General features: G+C 40.6%; 1 protein-coding gene across 5 annotated transcripts in view; it reads right to left on the bottom strand.

Moving 5' to 3' along the window:
- DENND2B (DENN domain containing 2B) overlaps window positions 1–20,975 on the bottom strand; it is a 182,632-nt gene that overhangs the window by 73,744 nt on the left and 87,913 nt on the right. For 3 of the 5 annotated variants that reach the window (XM_076344035.1, XM_076344036.1, XM_076344037.1), the window contains one exon: window positions 901–2,118. The exons of 1 other annotated variant lie outside the window; for it this stretch is intronic. In XM_076344035.1, coding sequence (XP_076200150.1) covers window positions 901–2,118 — 1,218 coding nt within the window. Of the gene's footprint in view, window positions 1–900; window positions 2,119–16,824; window positions 16,855–20,975 lie in introns of those variants that run through there. One more of the 5 variants, XM_076344039.1, reaches the window with a different exon arrangement.

The following is a 20,975-nucleotide window of genomic DNA, read 5'->3' as shown; positions in this document are numbered from 1 at the left end:
ACATAAACTTTTAATTAACTGAGCCAACATCAAGCACCAGATACTGAATTGATAGTGTGCATTTGAGATGCTGTTTAGCAGTTATGTGCAAAGCTCATCACTAAATACCAAGAGTATGCGTGTATCATACACATGCATAGATAGGTGAACTTGTTAAAAATGCTGTACTTTGAATGCTTAACAACAACTATGCCTACAATTTTCTAAGCGGTGAGCAGAATGAGTTGTACCATTTCCAAAAAGTCAAGGGGAATCATGTAATTAAAACAAGCCAAGCTCCACAGACTGCTGGGGAAATGTAGCCATACACTCTGCTCATCATTAACTCAGGAAGGATATAAAGGCCTTCCTGTGCTAAAACATATTTTTCTCAGCATTAATCCTCTACAGCTATTGATAAGTAACTTAGGACAACATTTCTAAGCGCTGAACTAAATAAATTCATCAACATTGCATAAAACTGACACAACTGCTGTGGTAACAAGCTTTGGAAACACAAACCCTCTGCAGGTATGTTTTGCAGTGAACAGGCAGACAGGACTATGACAGACCAGCTATGGTCCCACTACAAGAGGATAATGAAATTGTGCTCCTATAAAAATCTCAAATCAGGGCTTATGTGCCAAAATGAACGAGATAACCTTTACCACACATGACCTAGAGCCTTTTCCAGGGATCGAGCAATGCAGGTTGGCATTGCTGTAGCCATGTAAAAGTATTGTACCAGTTCATCCCATCAGTGCAGTCCAGAGGAAAAAATATTTGTCTTGCACGCAATTCCTAGCATTTCTCAGGTCAAAAGCATTGCATTAGAGGGAGAATTTAAAATATTTTTACTAAAAAAATATAGCACATTTATTTATTTGAAGATTGAGCACAAGACATTTCCTTGAATTTTACCTATTCTGGGATTTTCTGTGAAAGCGCGACTCTTTCTTCGGCCTTCTGGTCACGGGGGGTGCAGGGGTGGACGGGAGGGGAGGAGGAGCAGCAGGTGTAGGAGATGGAGGTAGGCCATTGCTTGGTTTACTTTTGTGGTTTTTGTCTGCTTCATATTCAAAGGTGCGTTTGGGCTTGGGGACAGGATTCACTGTGGTGTTAGCCGGGCTTTCGAGGAGCAGTTTAGGGCCAGCTGAGTTTGCAGTAACCCCCTGTTTTGTCTTACTGCTTTTCTCAGCCTCAGTAGGTGTTTCTGGTTCACTCCCCAAAATAACATTCCCTCCTTTGCTATCACTTAGGGTTCCACTCAGTCCCTCCACAGTACTCAGAGTCACAGACTTTTTCCTCCCTTTGTCAACACTGTAACAGCTACTTGGTAACTGGGGGAGGCCTCTGCCGGGCTGCTCTTTAAGTGCCTGCTCGATCTTCTGTATTCTGTTGAGCACGGCAGAGGACTCTTTCCTCATGTGGCCCTTGACGAAAGCGGCAGAAGGAGGCTCGCTCCTGCCTAATCTCTTTTCGAAGCGATGGCAGGAATCCCTGTCCAGCAGTTCCTCCTCCTCTGTTTCCGGGTAAGAGCACTCAGAAAATGTTCGGCTCATTCTTCTGAGCCCTTTGAAATCGAACGTCTTCTCGCTGCAGGGAGAGGTCAGCACACTGGGGCAACTCTCACTGCCCGACCTCTCCCCAGCATCCCTCTTGTCCACACATGCACTCATCCTGGGGGACGGCTCCCGGCGACACTCCCATTCTGTGATCTTCTGCCTGATGTCCAGCGCCTGGGAGCGGACGCTCGCCCGGCTGAGTGAGAGGTTCCTCAAGTTGGTGGCAGTGCCCAAGGACAGAGTGCTCCGGGCGAGCGGATGGCCCCCTATTGCTTCCCCATCTTGAGCCTCCTTTGGACTCTCCTTTTGGTCCTCGGCCTTGAACACGGACAGCCTTTTATCCAAAGCACCCACGCTGATGGCTTTGAGAGGGTGGCTTGGGGACTCGGTGTCTGATGCGCTTGTGGAGGTACTTCGCAGCGTAGATGTGCGGCTGCTCCAGTCCTTGAGGCGCAGTCTGGAGTTGGAGACTTTGGTGAGCCGAGTAGAGCGGCAAGAGTCCTCACTATCGCTGAGGGGGTAGGCTGGGCTTCTTCGCGGGGACAAAAGAGGTGGTGGAGAGACTGACTGACACCTAGAAGCAGAAAGAAATAAAAAATCAAGTCCTTGGGGAAACTAGAGTTATTTGCCAAATTTCTTCTGGCTGCAGGTAAAGCAGAGGATGTCTGCACGCTGCAAAACTACCCCAAAGCATCACTAAATACCATTCAGCCACAGAGTCAGGGGCAGGGTATGGCAGCAATTAACTGATATCAGTGATGAGCTGATGAGCAGAGCATTCAGCACGTCCAAAGCCAGTTTTCTCACATGTATATGACCCCCAGCTTTTCCAAGTTTCCCAAGTTTAAAGACAGCTGAGATTCTTACAGCAAACCATTGCCTGGAATGCATCTACCACCTCCAGCAGAACAGCTCCCTGGCCTCCCAGATTAAGGATTCCCTCTGCAGGAAAAGGAGATTGTCAGGGAGAAGATTCCCACTGCAACAAAAGTGGGAAAGACTGACCAACAAGGAGCACGGTTTACTCACTGGTTGCAGTGAGCAAACCAATTTAAAAAGCTGTCAGTTTTTAATTCATAACATCTGAAGCAAAGTATCTCCATAGTCAGCCACTGCAGTATTTTAGCCACAGCATTTCAAATCTCCAGTGTATAGAGTAAACTAAATAAAACAGCAAAAGGAAGACCTGTTTTGTTTTTGGTCTGATGTTGCGGCCAACAGATTAAATTCTCCTTATCAAAGAGAAGAGAAGTAATTTCTTATCAAAAGAATATTACAGACTGAAAAAACATATTAATCTGCCCACAGTATATGTTGAAGAATATAAACTATACAGAAAGGTCTCAGTGTTACCCTGGAAAAAACCTTCAGAACAAATTTTTGCCATGGTTTGCAAAATCATCCATTGTTACTAGGGTTGTGTACATTGTTGCAAAGACTTTTAAGAACAAAAAGGCAAAAGGAAATTAAACAACACATTAATCAGCTGGCTCATCACCGATGAGCCAGCAATAAGAAAACTAAGCCAAAATCATGTCAAAAAAAGGGGGTTTACTGCTCTGCCACAATACATACATACAAATCATAGCAGAAATAATCACGACTCCTTTGACATTTTGCCCTAGCAACCTTTCCGTTCCAAACAGTATGGAAAGAAGAGGAAAGATCCAAAAGTAATGCTTTGCATATGCAAATTCCTGTTCTATGAAGATTGTGGACAATAAGTTGTTTTTTTATAAACCATCCTGTATACATAAAAGCAAATGGATAAACTATTTGACCAAAAGAAATCATGGGAACAAATGTCTCCGCTATAGCAAAGGGAGAACAGATTCAGAAGATCCCTGCTGCTATACAGTTTTCTCCCCAACAGCCAGCCAATAGCTACAGGCACAGGTGCCAAGTTCTGTGCGTTAATCTGAAAGTCCAGAACACTGAGGCAATTTCTGAAAAATTTTCTTTGACACGAGATATTTCCTTCTCCTTCAAACACATCCCCAAACCAAATTATTAGATTTCATCCCGGTTTCCTACAGTGGATACTTTGCAAGCAAAGCTCAGAAGTATCACAAAAGAGGAAAGTTCTGGTCAGAAAAGGACAATGATCAATTTATCACAGAAAGGAACTTATATCTTTTTCAGAGTCCTGTGATAATCAAGCCTTTTTGGCACAGAAGTTGCACTGCTTGGTGACTTCTGTTTCTTCATAGTTTTGAAAAATAAACGTGCCCATAGGAAAAGAGAGATCTCGTGCCAAAGACAATGGCAAATACTCCACCAAGCTTAAAGCTTCCTCATTTCAGGATAGAAAGGATGCATGTCAAAATACACTCTTTTCATCCTAGAAGTTAAATTTCCTGCTATTCTATACAGCTTCAGACAGGTGTTTTAAGAGATCTCAGAAGATCAAAAGCAGGTGACAGGTGATGAGTGGTTTTGGCTGGTTGTTGCAGTGTAGAGTTTGTAGTGAATTACCTAGAATTACCTTGGCCTACACACCTTTACAGTGCCTGAAGATGCAACCTAAATCAGCCTCCTCAGACTTGGTGGGGTGTCCCGATTCTTCATTATTCCTGTCTGTCCCATCTCAATCTCTTCAGTTTAATACCACAAAATCAAAATTTTATATTATTCTTAACGCTCCTTTAGCTTAGACTTGAGATCCTGTTCTCATAACTCCTGTATGTGGTGCAGGCCTGGCTCCAGAGCTGCACTGACATTTCTCTCAATGAAACAGGTATCACCTGGTAGAAGTGTATTTTACATATAAAGACTACAGCCTCCACTGCAGCCCTTGAAGCTGCATATTAGCTAAATCCGCTATCAGGATTCAGCTAGGGGATAGGGACAGATCCTGCAAAGAGGCCATGTGGAATGCTTTAGCATGTTAAAACTTATTTATTAGATTCTAAATGATAATCTGCATTGACAATAGCAAGAATAAAATACAAAATGACTGGGGTAATGTCAGTAATGGGACAGCCAAAGTGAAGGACGTGCTGGCAATCCTCTCTCTGCCTTTGACTCACTATATAGAAAATACTGTAGGCATAGTCCCTCATCTCCTTACACTCTAAGAAACATCTTTTTGGTTGTTTTCACTGTCAGGAAAAGGTTTGTTGACTCATCAGTAGTCAACATAACCTGCAGAAGTTGCAAAACATTTCTTTTTAGAGATATGAACCATTCTTTTAAATCTCAGGTCCCCGGTAAGGCAACTGCACTTAAGGGTCTATCTTGAAACCCCTGAATTCAGTTACAAACCTTCCACCCACTTCCACTGTGCAAGATTGGGGCTGTAGAGCAACAGGCCCTCTGGAGGTGTATGCTGTTAAGTACTCGGGATACCACAGTTAAGAAAAAGATTCTGTTTTACATTGCATTAAATTACATTGCTGTAAATTTAAGTAATCCAGATAGAAGCTACAGGACTAATTCAACAAAAAAGAGAAACAAAGCTTTGTCCTTATGGCTTCAGGCATATGTTCTCTAAAGGACAGTGGCAAGTAACAGAATGAAGAGAAAAAAAAGTCCAAAAGGTGATCAGTGGATAATAAAATGGTCCTTCCCCAAGGAACCTACTTTCATTAGAAGAATATTCTCTTGAAGGCACAATAGTTCCACAGACTTTAAAACTCGTATTATTGGACAGAGACAAAAAATTAAATAACTTGCAAACTTCCATACAAAGATTGTAAAGCAAAATGTTTTTATTGAAGTTTTCTACATACACAATGATACATGCAGCACCTTACAAAGCATATCATTATATACACCTTCAAGATATTAGTATAAACAACATAAATAAAGATTATGGAATCAAGTTTAGATTTCTTAGCAAGTTCACTTGAATAGCACCTTCTTTCAGGGCAATGACATTTCTTTGAGAATATCAGCATTTCACAGATCACATTGGAATAAGTTGCTTCGATTCCCTATCTGATAAGGGTATTCTTCCAACACGCAGCCTTTAGGTGAGCAGCTCTCAAACCACTGGCAAGTCAGCAGTGAATTGCAGTCTCAAAGGCAAATCACCTGCCAAGGAGCCCACAATGTCTTGTAAACAGGGCAGAGACCTTGAAACTACCTTCCTGGTGGGACTCATTGCTGCACAGTGAAGGGAGTAGAGAGAATCTGAGAGGTGGTTTCCAGCCCTCTAGACCATGCTTAGCTTTGCTGCTGTGAGTTGTTCCCTGAGAAATCAGCAGAATTACCCGCAGTAGGAGAAAACTGATAATATCAGTGACATTCTGTAGGATTTTGAACTCTAGATATAACTGAGTTTTAAATTCTGATTCAGTCTCTTCGCTCCAGTTTCTCTTTTTCTCACCCAAACATAGAAAAAACTTTTAATTTACAAAAACTGTAATTCTCCAGGCCTGCTCTCAAATAAAGATATGGTTTCCATGGATCAATGTATGTATTCATATCATTTTCCCTAATAAAGGCTAGTATCAACAGGCATCTCCTTTCACCAGTACCGATGAACACCTGTGGATAACAGCGGAGCTGTTTCTCATCTGCACTGAGAACAGAATCACTTGCCACATTGCTTTGAGATAATTTGCACCCTACTCATCACAAAGCAGAAGATGCAAAAACTGAATTCCTGCCCTGTTTGTGAGGCGTCTAGCAAGGCGGACATGTACTAAAAAAAAAAAAAAAAAAAAAATCTATGGTGATGGAGAAGGGCTGGTTCTTGGTGCCATAAATGCCTGAGCCCTCACCCTATATCTGACTCAAAAGTCAGAAAGTCTCTGATTTTGGACAGGACACCAATCTTTACCTACCTGCAAAACATGGGTGCTAACACTTGGCTGTGTGTAGAAGAAGGAGAATTTAATTCCTGGAGATGACTCTGAAAGTGGGCAATTCAAAATCAGTACCAAAAGCAGTGAGCCTGGCCTTTTGATCCAGCTGATACACAGCTCCTGCCACCTTCCATTGCCAAACATTAACTCCAGAAAAGAGGAGAAATGAATGGCAGACAGAGTGCTGACAACTCCCACAACTTCACGAGATAGTTTTCAACAAGAGGAGGCAGCCAGAATGGTGACCAAAGAGCTGCCTTTATACATCTTTTGGAAGTGAAAGTACAGTGGAAAATAAGAATATGCGTTTACCGAGGAGTTTGCATCCATGATCCACACGCTTTTTATAAACACTGATAACAATATTAAGTTGCATTTCAGACCAGGTATTAAAGGTGACTGGAGGGTGGTTAAGTGACTTGCCTGGAAAGAGTTAACAGGATTCCTAACTCCCACTGCCCTGCTCTGACTTCTGAGCTAAGCAGCTCAGACTCCACAGCACTGTTTTAGTTCTCCTGAAGTGTCAGGAGCGACTCCACAGATCATCCTGTGCTGAGGAAAGACAAGTTGGCTGAAACTGCTCAGCTATCTTTCAGTTTTGCAAATCCCGTCTGCCCTGCTTAAACGAACACTTATAGAATAATAAGACAGTTTTTGGCTCTCTGATCTAGGGGATTTCCCACGTCAACATGCTCATGCTTGGGAGCCCATTTACTGAAAAAAGAGCAAGAAACATGTTGACAAAAAGGTACTGGGTCTTTCCAGGCTCCTGTTGATGAGATCCTGTCATTTCACAGTAACACTGATGTTTGGTGAGATGATGCAAAAATCACACGCTGTTTTTATTGCTCAGGACTTTCTCCCCCCTTTTGCTAGGAAAATATTGCTTTCTTAGTATTTTATTTAGGTTTTCCGCTTATCCCTGATTTTTCTCAGGGCATTGTGCCATTTCATCAGGACAACCTAACCTGTTTCAGAGCAATGATAACAACATCAGAATCAGCTGTGACCCTAAGCATGTTAGTTTGTGTATTGAGCAGATTTGGCCTGCCACACATGACTAGAGACTTATTGTTGCTCTAGCCAACATTTAAAGAGGTCTGAAACAAAAGCAACAGAACTTTCTCCTTGCAAGAGCAGCAAAACTAATTTTTTTTTAAAAAAATCATTTTCTCAGTAATTGAGTATACAGAATGTTTCTCAAGAAAGATGTGAAGAAACACATCTTCATCCACTATATTGTTAGAATATCCATCTTCAGCTGGATCCTGAGATCAGCAGGGCTCCAGTACAGACACTGAAGCTGCCCTGATTTCAGGTAATTGAGGATCTAACTACAAAATTCTCAGGAAATTTGTAAGAGAGAATGCTAGGAAATGCTCAGCTACCAACTTCCAAATTATTTCATAGGACACAACAAATTAATAATATTTTATAATTAATGATGATCTTCATTTCTTTAAATAAAGAACCTCTCTCTCAAGCAAAAGATTGCACAAAAATGATCATTTGAAGCACTAATTCAGATATCCATTGTTAACATTCCATCGGAAAGAATGGTAAAGCCCACACCTTTCTGGCATCTTGTTAGACTTTTTGGCTACTGAGGAAACAAAATGGATTTGTTCAGACTTCAGGATGAAAAACTGAAATTATCTTTATAACTGAATGTTGAAAAACCCCTAAATCCTGGGGATTTTATTGTGTGCCCAGATGAGCTTATCTATGTCCAGATCTTCAACCAGTATAAGCCTCCAAATAGTTGAAAGGCAAGTGAAATAAGAAACTCAGAGAACAAGATATAACTTATTGGATCCTTGGATTTTCAAAAGGATATTTTCTCCCATACAAGTGTAACTTCTCACCACATTAAAAAGCTGTACTTGCATTTTTGTATTCAGACTAAAAATGGAGTGTATTATGGGTTCAGACCTGACTTCTACCCATAATTCAGGATGCAGAAACAAAAATGAGGATGCACATTTTTTGAACTGAGCAAGAGGCAGGACGATGTCCACCTGAAAGTAGAGCCTTGTATGGTCAGACTGTAACAGTGGTTCAGCAGCACAGAAAGGTCCCTTGAGTTAGGAGCAGCTCCTACTTGGTTCCAGTCAGCATGAGTGCGAATACTGGGATCCATCCTTCCCAGAGCAAGGCAAAGTGAGAGGGAAGCACACCCTACTCATCTGTTATCTGGAACCAAGTGCACCGTGCACATTTTGATGCAGCACTACTGAGAATGGATGTAATGGCTTGCTATGGTATTCATTTCCATTGAACTTCCACTTCATTTGACATTGTAGGCAGATGAGAGAAAATGTGCAGAGACCAACAGAAGCTCAAATTAGAACCGTGTTTCTGCGTCATTACTTCTATGACCTGGAGAAAACAAGCACTTTTGAAAAGGTTCAGTACCGACAGCTCCTTGTAACTAGTACAGTTTCACACCACCCTAAAGGCACTGCTGCCAGGAAATCACCCAGCAAACAAACAGAAAAACACTCTTCTGCCTCTCAGACACACGCTTGTGAAAGCTCCTGGTACGAATCAATACTTTTGCACAAACAAAAACTGAACACACTACTGCAGTACAGCAATCTTCCAGTCATGCCTCTTCAAGCGCAAAAAAGCAGAGTAATTCGAAGGCGGCCAAAAATCTTAATGACTTTGATTGAAGCAATGTTGAGGGACACTTCCCAAAAAATTCCCTCTTCCTCTCTCTATACAAGAACTAGGAATAATTTCCTCTGTGCTTTCCTCCAAAGAGCTATGAGAAGTCCACTTTTAGCTATCAAACACTACCAGTTAGTGGTTTGGTTACATTTTGAGATCAGTTATGAAACAAGCCACTGGACAGAGAAGCAAAGATTCAGCATCATTTGCTTGTGACACTTTGCCATTTCCTTTCATTTCCTCACCCGTAGCTATGTCCTCACCAGTGGGGACAGAAAGGCAGTAACTGATTGCTGCAAAGCACTCAGCAAGGCATTACTGTGAGGCAGCAACAGCGAACGTTCAGGGGACAAATGCAGGTAGTCAGACTGGTCTAACTGGGTTACTAGGTGGTTAGCATGAGGGTCAAAGGTACAACCATCACCAAAATACGTGGTATGAAATGGCTTTGTTGCTTAGCTGAGATGGCCCAAGAGGATCCCATGTATTGATGATACTTTGAGTTTTGACATTTTCTTTTCAAATATAAATGAGCATCTAGGCTTGGACAACTGCCTTGTATACAACATTAAAGAAGATTAATCTTTCATTGTACTAATTGTACCAGGAGTAGAAAAGGACTTTAAAATCAATGTTATTGTTACTCCTTGTAACTAGGGATTATGGAAACATTAAGACAAAAGGGACCTCCTGCACTACTGAATTTAAATCCAATTTTGTTTGGCAGTAAACCTTTCTACTACAATATATTCTGCACTCTGGCACAGCATACAGTATTGTAATTTTCTACATAACTCAAGTAGATAACTACAGATGATATTTAATTATCTTAAATCTAAATAAGAGCTTATGTTGAGTAAAGGAGGTGAACTTTTCACACTCAGTGCTGCACACACAGTAGTAAGGTGGTTTTTGAGCTGATTCAACTTGCTAATGAAGCAAGTAGTACAACTTGTCATATCTTGCCTCTTGCTTGGAAAGGAAAGTGATGTAAGTGGCAACAGAACAACCCCTCTTCCACCAGACCCTTTATGATTTTTGAGCTCTCACCAGGCGTATGGCTCAAAATCCCCGAAAATCTGCATTCCAGATAACCTCCTCCCTTTATGGTTGACTTTGGGATTGTGACAAAAACAAGACAGAAAATACTTCCCAAACTAAAAAGTGAATTTGCATTATAAAACTGTTTGAAATAGGCTCACTCTCATGAACATGTGCTAGTGATGGAAAAGTCCCAGCATTTAGAGAGAATGAGGCAATAAAATCAAAGTGGATGAATATCACGAAATGTTTAAAGATAGAACAAAAATAGAAACACCAATTATTTTTCTGTTTGTACTTCTGATTTTTTTTTTCCCCAAGGAATTTTGATACTTTCCATTTAAATAAAAATTGAGACCATATCAGAACTAGTTACAAAATGATAGGCCACTAGGACTGTGAAACAAAAAGAAGATCAAGCTCTGTGTGCTGTTTTTAAAAGCTCTAGTTTCTGTGCTCCCAGGAAGTACTGCGTTAATGATAACAATCGTGGGATGCATTTGCAGGAGTGCTGTGGTGAATTCCTGCATATAAGCCCCCTCCAGACCTCTGGGTCTTTGCAGCCGATTCATGAAGAGAAGTACACAGAAACTCAGCTAACTGCAGTTGAACTATGTTTTTACAGCTCAGACGCAAAACGTCTGATTTACACCAGTGAAATTCAGGAGTCATTCTGCCAAAGTAAATTACACAAAGTGGCAACTATGCTCTACAACTGTACAAAAAAAGGGCAAATAAATCAAAGCTGATGAGTCAGGTCCTAAATACTTGAATTAGACTGGATCTGTAAAGCAAAGACAGCAAGAAAATCTGACAATGACAAATGACTATAAAATAAAATGTGATCAATCAACATGCACTAGGTACATGCCTTTGCCAAGAAATTTCTAAGGGTGAAGAAGATAACAGGAAATTGTGAAATTATCTAGACTGAGAGGGCTAGGTTCCCTGCCGCTTTAGATTTATGGCAGTCTTCTGCTCTGTTACAAGGCAAGTGCAGGATACTTCTTAGACAATGCCATGTTTAAGCCTTTTTCACCCCCTCTGTTCAGATACAAATGACTACCCAAAGCGCAGAAGATTGACTAGCCTGCACTGCACCTTCCATCAGAGTGATCAGAAGCTGACTGCACACGGAAAAAAATCAAAAGGAATAACTGAAATATCAGAGTGCCATTCTCTCTTTTCCACTGAAGTACAGTGTGTTTCATAGTACCATCTCTCATTTTCTCCTAAAAAAAAAAAAAATATGATTCAAAGTTGAAAAACTGAAGCCTCCCTCATAGTTACTCTTTTCCCATAATATGTTCTGAATGATAATTTATGCAATAGATATTTCCACTGTTATATCTCCACTGCTACTTAGTTTTAGTATGTTCTGGAAATGGTTCGGCATGTTTAAGTCTCACCTGCCTTCTTAAGATCTTGGGAGTTGTGCTGGAGAGAGAGTGGCAACACAGCAAATGATAGCATTTTCTTAAATCAGGCAGAATGCACAAGCTCTTATTTGTCTATTTAAGAACTGCCAGTCCTTGAAACTTCTTCTTTAGCAGCATGTCTAAACATGACTGTTCAAAATCCCAGGACACATGGAAGCTCTCAGCATTGCTTTTTCAAAGCACAGGTGATTTTTCAACATGCTTGTTTATCTGCCCTGGAATCTCAAAGCAATAAACTCTGTGGAACTAATTCTACCAGTGTTTTGCAAGTTTTCTACATTTACATGCACACAATTTGGGAAGGGTTAAAAATGGTTTTTATAAATTGTGATGCTTAGTTTTTAACATATCTGAGGCCATTCTGCGTTTGGCAACCTCCAAGTCTGGAATCCTGGTTTGGAAAAGCTGTTGTAAAATAGGTTCATCCCTTTTCTGCTCTGACAAGTCAGAAAACCTTACGAGGTCACTGTATACTTTACTGAAATACTCTGTACCCAAAGGGAAAAGAACTGAACTGGAAGCCAGAAAGTCTTGAGTCCTGGCTGCACACTAATCCAGAATACAGCCAAGCCTGCTTTCCCTGCTTTACATATAAATCAACTTCTAGGTCATGCAAAACCTCATCAAATAGACCTAAGAATAAATATCTAATAGGGACAGAAAAAGAATGGGAATTCAGGACTCCATCCCATCCTTAACAACCATTCTCAATCTCATCCACTCAGGGAAGCTGCTTTCAGAAAAATACAAAATCCATTCTTTGCCTCTCCTACCAGTATCCAGATTTTCCTTCCAGACCCACCAGCTTAGCTCTGGTCCCCAATGTGCTGCCAATGTCCAGTGAGGTCTTTCTGTAGAGATTTGCTTTTTCCAGTTTTCTGGTTTTGTAAAGTAGTTTATTTAACACAGTGAGAAAGCATCCTAGAAGAGCAGGTTATAAAACTGAAAGCCATTATCCATCCGTCTGCTATGAAACAGGCATTCTTAATTTCTGTCATCATTTCAATTGCTAATATCGTAATCCAGCAAGTTTGAGGCCTGAGACATCTGCAGAAAATACAGTATGTCACAACAGGATAACACTAAAGTGATTGAAAAGATCTGAAAAAGTCTGTGCTGCTTCTGGAGCTACTGCACTGCATAGGAAATAAAATCAAATAAAGATTAAAATAAAAAGAAAATTAAAATAAAATACAATAAAATAAAAATAAATAAAATTACTTTTAAAATACCAGCAGAATGGAAGCTCCTGCATTATCTCTGTGAATCCAGAACAACCTCAACATCAGCCCTGTCTGAATACAGCCCATCCAACCCAACTCTATCTGACTGCCATGCACTTGAAGCTTGTGTATTGTGAAGGTAGTTCACAAGTAATATGGACTATCTGAGGCAGGGGAAAAGAAGGAGTAATTCTGATCTTAAACTTTGTCTAAAGAGTGCTCAGGCCTCTGAGGGGTCTCATCTCTGACCAGTAGCTGGGTGCCATCCTGTTGTCAAGACAACTGCAGCAACCCAGTTCAACTTTCTGCAAACTTCTCCTCTGTAAGCAAAAAGCTGAAGCAATGGCATACAATCAGCACATTCAGGTTACATGACGCTAAGAAAGCTTGTTTGTCCTCTGAAGGGCACTTTTTGTACATGTTTCTATCATATGGATGACGTAGTCTGACAGCTTTTTGTTTGTTACTGTATTACTCTTATAATGATAAGACTGGAGTAAACGCGCCCTTGCTCTTCATCTTTAGCTTCATTTTATAAGTTTTACCCTCTCTGCTTTGTCCCTTAGAAGAGTTGATTTCTACCTGCCTAGATCTCCAAAGATCTCTGTGCCTAAAACTTGGACTATTTTTCCAACATAATAAAGGGTATTACCTTCCTCTGCAAACTTCCCAGTCGCTTAGTTATGCAATTGCACCCTGACAGTTGTCTGTCTCTCACCCATATGTTGACATTCATTGCAACCCTTGAAGATGGCCAAAACAGTTTTCCTAACAAAAGTTACACTTTTTTTTTTTTTTTTTTTTAAGAACAAGTCCAACATTCGCAACAGACTTTGTAGAGGGGAGCACTAGTAATATCTCTCACAACACATGACTTTTATGTGAACAACTGCAAGAACAAAATTACATGCAGGATGTTTTTCAGCACCTGAAAAAGCAGAAAAGGGAAGAACCAGCTGATAAGTGAAACATGACTCGTGGAGGTGCTGAAGCAAGGGAGAGGGAAGGAAACACATGGACACTTGCTGCTTTCTCAAATACCAAAAATACGTGCTCGAGTGATACATAACACTTCTTATGTTCAGAAGAAACAGCTAGTACAGACTTGCAGCACAGTTTTGGTATCAGGACAGACTGAGGGTACAAACAGCATTTCAGAAGGTGCCACTGCCTGCCCTAAGTTATACTGACCTGTAAGCTGTGAGCTGACATCCCTCGTATCAGTATATACAACCCATCCAAACCTATACAACAGACCACAGCTGCACCACCTGACATTCACAGATACACTCTATGTTTTACAGACATTATGGTGAGAGGAGCAAAGGAACATAACTACAGGTGAAATAACATAAAATACACATTAAGAGTCTACCCTGTACATGTTAATTGAGTATATAACGTGTGTCATCTTTGGAGGCTGCATCCTGCCTCTGAAGGAGGAAAGATTTGAAGGTTTACAACCCTGGCCTCTCTTATCATCATAATTTTCTTTAGTGGCTCTGACCTTATGGAGTGCAAAATAAATTCCAGCTATGACAGACAAACATGACCCTTGGTACATGTTACAGTGTGCATAGACTTGTACAGATTAAGAAGAAATTGAATACTTTGCTTGAATTTAAGAGGGAATTTTCTTTCAGTTTCACTGATGGCCCTTTTTCATTCACTTTCTTTAAATATCTATGAATCAGGGTTTGATGTTCTTCTGGCTTATGTCAGCACAAATCAAGTTACGAAAGAGAAGTTCCTAAAGATGCAAACGGATGCAAAACTTGTTGTTATAGGAAGATTTAAGGCATTGATCTGGTGCAAATGCACACTTACGAAAAACAAAGTTTCAGTCTAAATAACATTTGCACTGAAAATTAAATTAGGTTACTATATCTGACTGGTTACTGTATGCTTCATTCTACTTCGTTTAGCTAAACAATCCAGGAAAAGAAGAAAATGTGTTGGGCATAACCACAACCGAGTGTCATATGAAAGGCTTTGCCAGCCAAGAGTTGTTGGGGGTTTCTTTAGTTGAACACAGCTTTGAAAAAATCTTTGATCTATTTATTCCCCAATCTGTTGACAGACACACATAAACTGAGAAAGAAAAAAAGAAAAAAAGCGCCAAGCTATGACTTGCAATGCTTGTTGCTACCATACTCATTTACCTAAGAGTCCAGGCAAGGCCAAATTTAACTTGACCAAAGGCTACCTCTGGCCCTAATTCAGTTTCACTGAATATTAACAAAAGAGTGATCAGCCAGTGCTCGAGCACTGCACACACCAATATTCAAAAACACAATCTAAAGGAAACTTTCCAAAAGATTCAGACATTGGCTTCTCTCTGCTTTTTACTGACCATATCAACAGGAGCAGAGTCAGGTCAGGGAAAAACACTCCCCATCACTTTCTTCACCGTGATCAAGGGTAACATAAACGTGTACATTACTCACCCAGCTGAAATGAGCCTCCCAGACCACATTTCATCACCACACCTACAAGAGCTGTGGGATCTCAAGCCTAAATTTGAAATCAGGATAATATCTGGGGGATTTATATTTCCTTTTATAAAGATTTCATTCTCACAAGGCCTTAGCTTCTTATAAAACTGTGGATTTAGTTTTATGCTCTTCTGTTGGCCTATTAGGTTTTATAAGGTCCTGGCCAATACATTTTTACTTTTCATATCTTATGTGGGAATTTGCATGTATTATAACGCTGAGGATGAAAACATTTTGCTACCACTGACATGCAACAGGAATGCTGCAGAGTAATAAGGAACTGCAAGTTTTACTTAATTTAGAGCAACTAAACTTTAACTTAGAGCAACTAAAAGCATGTAGACATTTCTTTTATCACCCATCCTTTCTTTTCAGGAGAGAGCCAAAAATAAACCTCATGTCCCTACAGGAAGATACATAGATAGCATCAGGCAAAGCTATGCTTTGATAGCATCAAGAAAATGAAAATGTTATGGAGCAAATGAGGCAATACCAACATCTGTGTATAAGGCAGCAAGAAAAAGCAACTAGCAATGTTTATAAGCTCATCAGCTGTGAAAATATTTGCTCTCTAAAGACTACAAAAACTAACAACAAACTCCTTGCAGTAACCCATGGGCTCTCAACTAATGAATACTTGAAGGAACAAACTGAAGTCCAGATTCTGACCCTAAGTTACATCTCTTAGAGCCCCACAGAGTTTGGCCCACAATACCGTTTTTTTCTTGAAAAGCACAAACCCGTAAGACTTCTGCTATTTATTCAGTGAAAAAAACCCTCAAGCTGTCTCATACCCCAGAAAGTAAGTTTCTTAGAAAACATATTTTAAAAAAACCCTGAAACCAGGCATCAAAATCAACACAACACACAAAAGTGTGCCAGCAGCACTGCATTTAATACCAGGTTTCCATCTCAGCAGTTAGACAATATGTAAGAAAGCACAGTCATTGTAAGCTATATTCAGCCTATGTATAAATAAAAGTATGGCCTCTCCCTAATGGACTAACACTTTCTGTACAGAAACCCCAAATTTAGCTTAGTATGTCCAAAGTATGCACCCCAAGTATGCCAGAAAAAAGGGTGTCATTCCTCATACTCACTGTCATCCAGGGGCATATCTGGGGGGGGAAGAGAGCAGCGGCAGAGTGCATGGGTATGAATACTGCTGCGTAACTTAAAAATCACCTTTAAAATTTAAAGAGGAAAAAATGGAACCTTATCAGACTAGACAAGAAACATGCATTTAGCCATGCAGAGAAATTAGGTTCTGTCTGAGAGCAGGAGAAGTAGGGGCAGGAGGGGAAGAAAGGGGCTGTAAAAACGAGTTTTAGTCCCACAAGTCCCTTGTCCTATACCAGAGCTGCAAACTCTGGAAATCAAAGCTAAATTGCTATCTTCAGTAAGCAAAAGGCTGGTGTGAGTTCCTGCCTATGAGTAGAAAGCCCATCTACTGCAAAACCAGTTCTAGGAAAGGACATTAAAGAGTTCACTGCTATGGCACTTCATGCTCTTCACTTCTGCTTTATTTAGTTTCCTCCCCTCGTGCCTCTGACAAGCACACAACTGTGATCGCTTCAGCCTACCGATCCCAGACTTACTCAGAAGCTCTTCCCTCCTGGAAAGATGCAGAATGGAGACGGAATAATTCTGCTCTCAGTCCCTCGTGCCCTGCCGTAGCCTCCGTGCTTCCTGAACGCTGCCTGCTTTACTTGTCAAGCAACAAATGACACATGGTCTGAGTGTGTTTGTCAAACCTCTGTCCCTTTGTATGCTTAAAGGGAGGAAACTGGCATTAATGTTTAACAAAACTAACAGTAGCAAAGCCTTTCTCTGCAATCTGACATGCTGACTTTGAAGGGACAGGTGTGTGAGAAATCTGGCAAGCCAGAAGCTTCCTCCTGGTTGCCCATGGCTTCGAAAAAAATCTTGTTTTGTTTGGGTTTTTATTTTAAAGTTGCAGGGAGCAACAGTTTACAATTCATTCCTGAACCTCTGAACTAGGGCAATCCAGCTGCCTGTTGCTAAAGAAATCATAGAAGCTGTATCAGATACCAAACCACATGCATGCAGACACAGTGAACAAGCCTGCCAGACTCAACACGTACCTTGGAAGTCCACATGTGTGACAGTACTGTTTGACAGGAAAGGGAGAGGTTAAAAATCCACATTAAAATGCTTTTAGGTCTCTGCCAACAGTTTCAAACGGACACAGGCTATCTGCCATCTGCCCTATTTGCCTATGTTGACATAAAGTGGTTTTCCAAATCAGCAGCAAATCAAGGGGGTAGAGGTTTCATGTGAGAGCAGTCTGATTATTGGGCATTTGTTCAATTGTCTGTACTGACAAGCCCTCTTATGGCCTCAGCTGCTGCGCAGCTGTACAGCTGCTTCCCTGGGTAGGCGTCCGGCTGCACAGAAAAAAAGGTGAGGCAGCTAGAGTTACCTACACTGTGATAACAGGAGCATTAACTGACACTACGCGTACCTGAACATCGTCAATACTACCCCATCCCAATCCACAGATGTCCCCTGTACCAGCAGTCCATCTGCCTGCCAGCATTAGCTGAAAAAAGACCTTCTGATGTTTTCCTAGCAGGATTTGAAACACAAAGCATTTCTACGCTACTGCCACTGCAATGAATTCCATTTTCACAGTTCAAATAGTTACGTTGTTATCTGGAAAAAGATTACTTCTGAGAAATTCTGGTGCAAAATGGGCTTATTCTATGAATCCAAAATGCAAAATACCATTTTCATCTATTAGCTGCTGTTAATTGTTTGTCATAAAGATGTACTCACTGTACAGCCACAGTATTGTGGATGGCCTACGCTGAAGAAGTTACCTTGCTTTGCAATCCTAACATTTTCTTTCTATAGCTAAGGAGAGAAGAAAACAAATTAATTCTTTTGATTTACTCCAGGGTTTTTCTACAGCTCCCTCATAATAAAATATTAACACACATATATGCATTAAAGCTCATCGTTAATATGACAATCATAAAATATTTCCTTTTTTCCCCCTCTACTTAACTCTTTCCTATATTGCTTTAACAAAGTGCTTCAAGAGTAACATTTGGGCACTCTAGACAAAATTCCTGTATCTGGATAATAACTAACCTGCAAGATATTTAGGCTCCCAGAAAAAGCAGTCAGGTTGTCACAGGAACTGACATTCCCATTCACTATAATAGAATTTTATGAATTGGCTCAATAAATAAATGAATAAACAAACAAAAAAAGGAGTGATATTTGACTATTAGGAACATCATATCTTTTACAATTGTTATAGTTACTTGTGCTTTCAATACTGAAGTTCATCGTACAAGATGCCTGCACCTTGCTGCCTGTTGTTCAACAGTTCCAGTGGGTAGATGTTTATTACATTCCCTTGTGGCACACCCCTATTTTAAGACCTCGGTTTAGGACCAGTTCTATATAACAGGAGCTGGCCAAAATGGAAATAATATCAGAATGTGTGATGTGAATCGTGACAGAAGTTTTGAAAAAGCCACATCTAACGCAAAAGATAAAGATGGATGACCCCAAAGTCCTATGCATAGCTAAAGTCTACAGGCACACTTTTGCAAGTCCTTGGCTCTGTGCTGATAGTGACACTAGAATCATCGAGACTTGTTGCCCTCCTACGGAGAAATTGAAATATTGGCATTACAATGTAAAAATGTTTTGCACATGACTTCTATGCTATATCCCCTGCGGACTTCTGTCTCACTGCTAATCACCACCCAAAAAACAAATTCACATAAGACTCCTGCTCTGATTTTCTGATACTGCATTAATGGGGACCCCCATAAGTGTTTTAGCAAGTATCTTGCTCGTTGCTTTTATTCACTACATATCAGTGCAGTAAAAGCACTAGAAAGACATCAGAAACATTTCCAAAACCACGCCGTTGTAATAATTTGCTGCAAAAATATATAACAGTTTAGTTCATGTCTTAGTACTACTGAGTACACTAATGAAATTTAGTGATTAAACAAATAAAGATTGCAGTGTTAGTCTAAGTAGTCTTTGTACTGGAACAGAACACAGTTGCATTAAAAATGCCACTTTTAAGTCTAACCTGTCAACTACAACTCTCTTGTTACTTTTCATTTTTTACTTTCCAGTGTTCTTAGCAAACAGAAACCTTAATAGAAAAGGCAATTTTAATGACGATGTATGATATGCTGCATATAAAAGCGTAAAGCATTCAAAGTGGCATGAGAATTAAATTACAATGGGAAGTAATATGCCAGGAAACATTCCTGCAGCCTCCAAGTAATAATAAAGCAAACGTGATCTGAAGCTGCATGAAGCAAAATGCAAACAAAATTTTGGTTTTTTTTTTCCTTTAAAACCTGTGCAAATTGCAGGGATATATTAACACAACTTCCATCTAAGAAAAAGTGATTTGCTTAACTGGCAAGTGCATGTAAAGTACGTAATGCTTCTTCCTGAACAGACATCTAAAATTAAAGTGAAACAAAATAGCCAACAACAGAAATGGAACAGCAAAATCCCCCCCCCAATTGTTTGAGGAAGCCCAAAGGATGTATCCAAAAGTAGGTCCATTTTTTCAATTCTATCTCTTGAGCTAATTAGAAGCTGTTACCTCTTCTTACAAACCATTCTTCTCTTACTTCCCACTGCTGACGTTTCTGTTCCTGATGATAGTAGGTACCCTCCCACCTCCCATGGCCTAGTTCAGAGTTGAGCAGCCAGAGCTCTGCATCCCAAACACACCTCCAACCTCACAGAGTAAATAACAGCTTTTACTCCTTTCTGAACCAAATGTAACTTTGGGCTGCTGGGAACTGACCTGCTGAAAATTTGTCAGCTGCACGGTTCAAGCTGTTTCTGCTTTTAAAGGAGTACAATACTTGCTAATAGATTTCACATCAGTTATTCGGTTTCCACAGTTGTTTGGCAGAAGCTTATTTGTATTGTTTTCTAAACCTCAATGGTTTAAAAAAAAAAAAAAAAAGGCAGTGTCTCACCATAGCTTCAATAACTTAGCATATTGCTTACTCTTAGCAGAATTTTATTGAACCACTATTCTTCCTATTCTCAAGCTCACTATCCAAATATTAAAACTTGATTCTTTTCTAAAGTAACAAACATTTTCTACAGGGTTTGTTTCACAAATTCATAAAGAGCTTAAAAGATTCTCACTAGTATTCCTGAGCAGTAGGCACATACTTTTGGCAGGAAAATACATCTCAGCAATTTAGTGTGGAGCACCTCGTTGCCTTAAGCCACGCTCAGCTGGCAGGAGCTCTCCCTCAGCGGTGGCGAGCGGTCCCGGCCCTGCCTCATCTGCTGCCTGGCGCAGGCAGCCGGGAGAGGCAGGCATGTGTCGAGAGCGCAGTAGCTGAAGTCACACCACTGGCCTCTTGGTGCTCTGACAAAGTCCCTGAGGGCTGCTCTGACTGGGAAAACTGGAAGCTGTCTTAGCCCAGGCTACCCTACCACTGATGGAGCAAAAGAAGCTTTTATTTTAAAATGTATAAAATGAAGACTTTGCTCCCTGCTTTAGGCATACGTAGCTCACTCTCCTTTCCAAGCTGGTCTCACTCCTCCCCCGCCAGAGTCCCTTGAAAACAAGAACATGTACACCCATATATGCATGAAACGGGAACCACTAACCTACCAACCATGCACAAATCTCCCTAAAGTTGTGCAAAACCATCAACCACTTCTAGACCCACTGCCTTCCCTGTTGCTGTTTTCTGCATTTACACCTGCATGT

Source organism: Aptenodytes patagonicus, chromosome 7, assembly GCF_965638725.1.
Source record: "Aptenodytes patagonicus chromosome 7, bAptPat1.pri.cur, whole genome shotgun sequence".
NCBI lineage: Eukaryota > Metazoa > Chordata > Aves > Sphenisciformes > Spheniscidae > Aptenodytes > Aptenodytes patagonicus.
The sequence above is the reverse complement of the archived record's forward strand: the minus strand, read 5'-3'. Positions and strand labels throughout refer to the sequence as shown.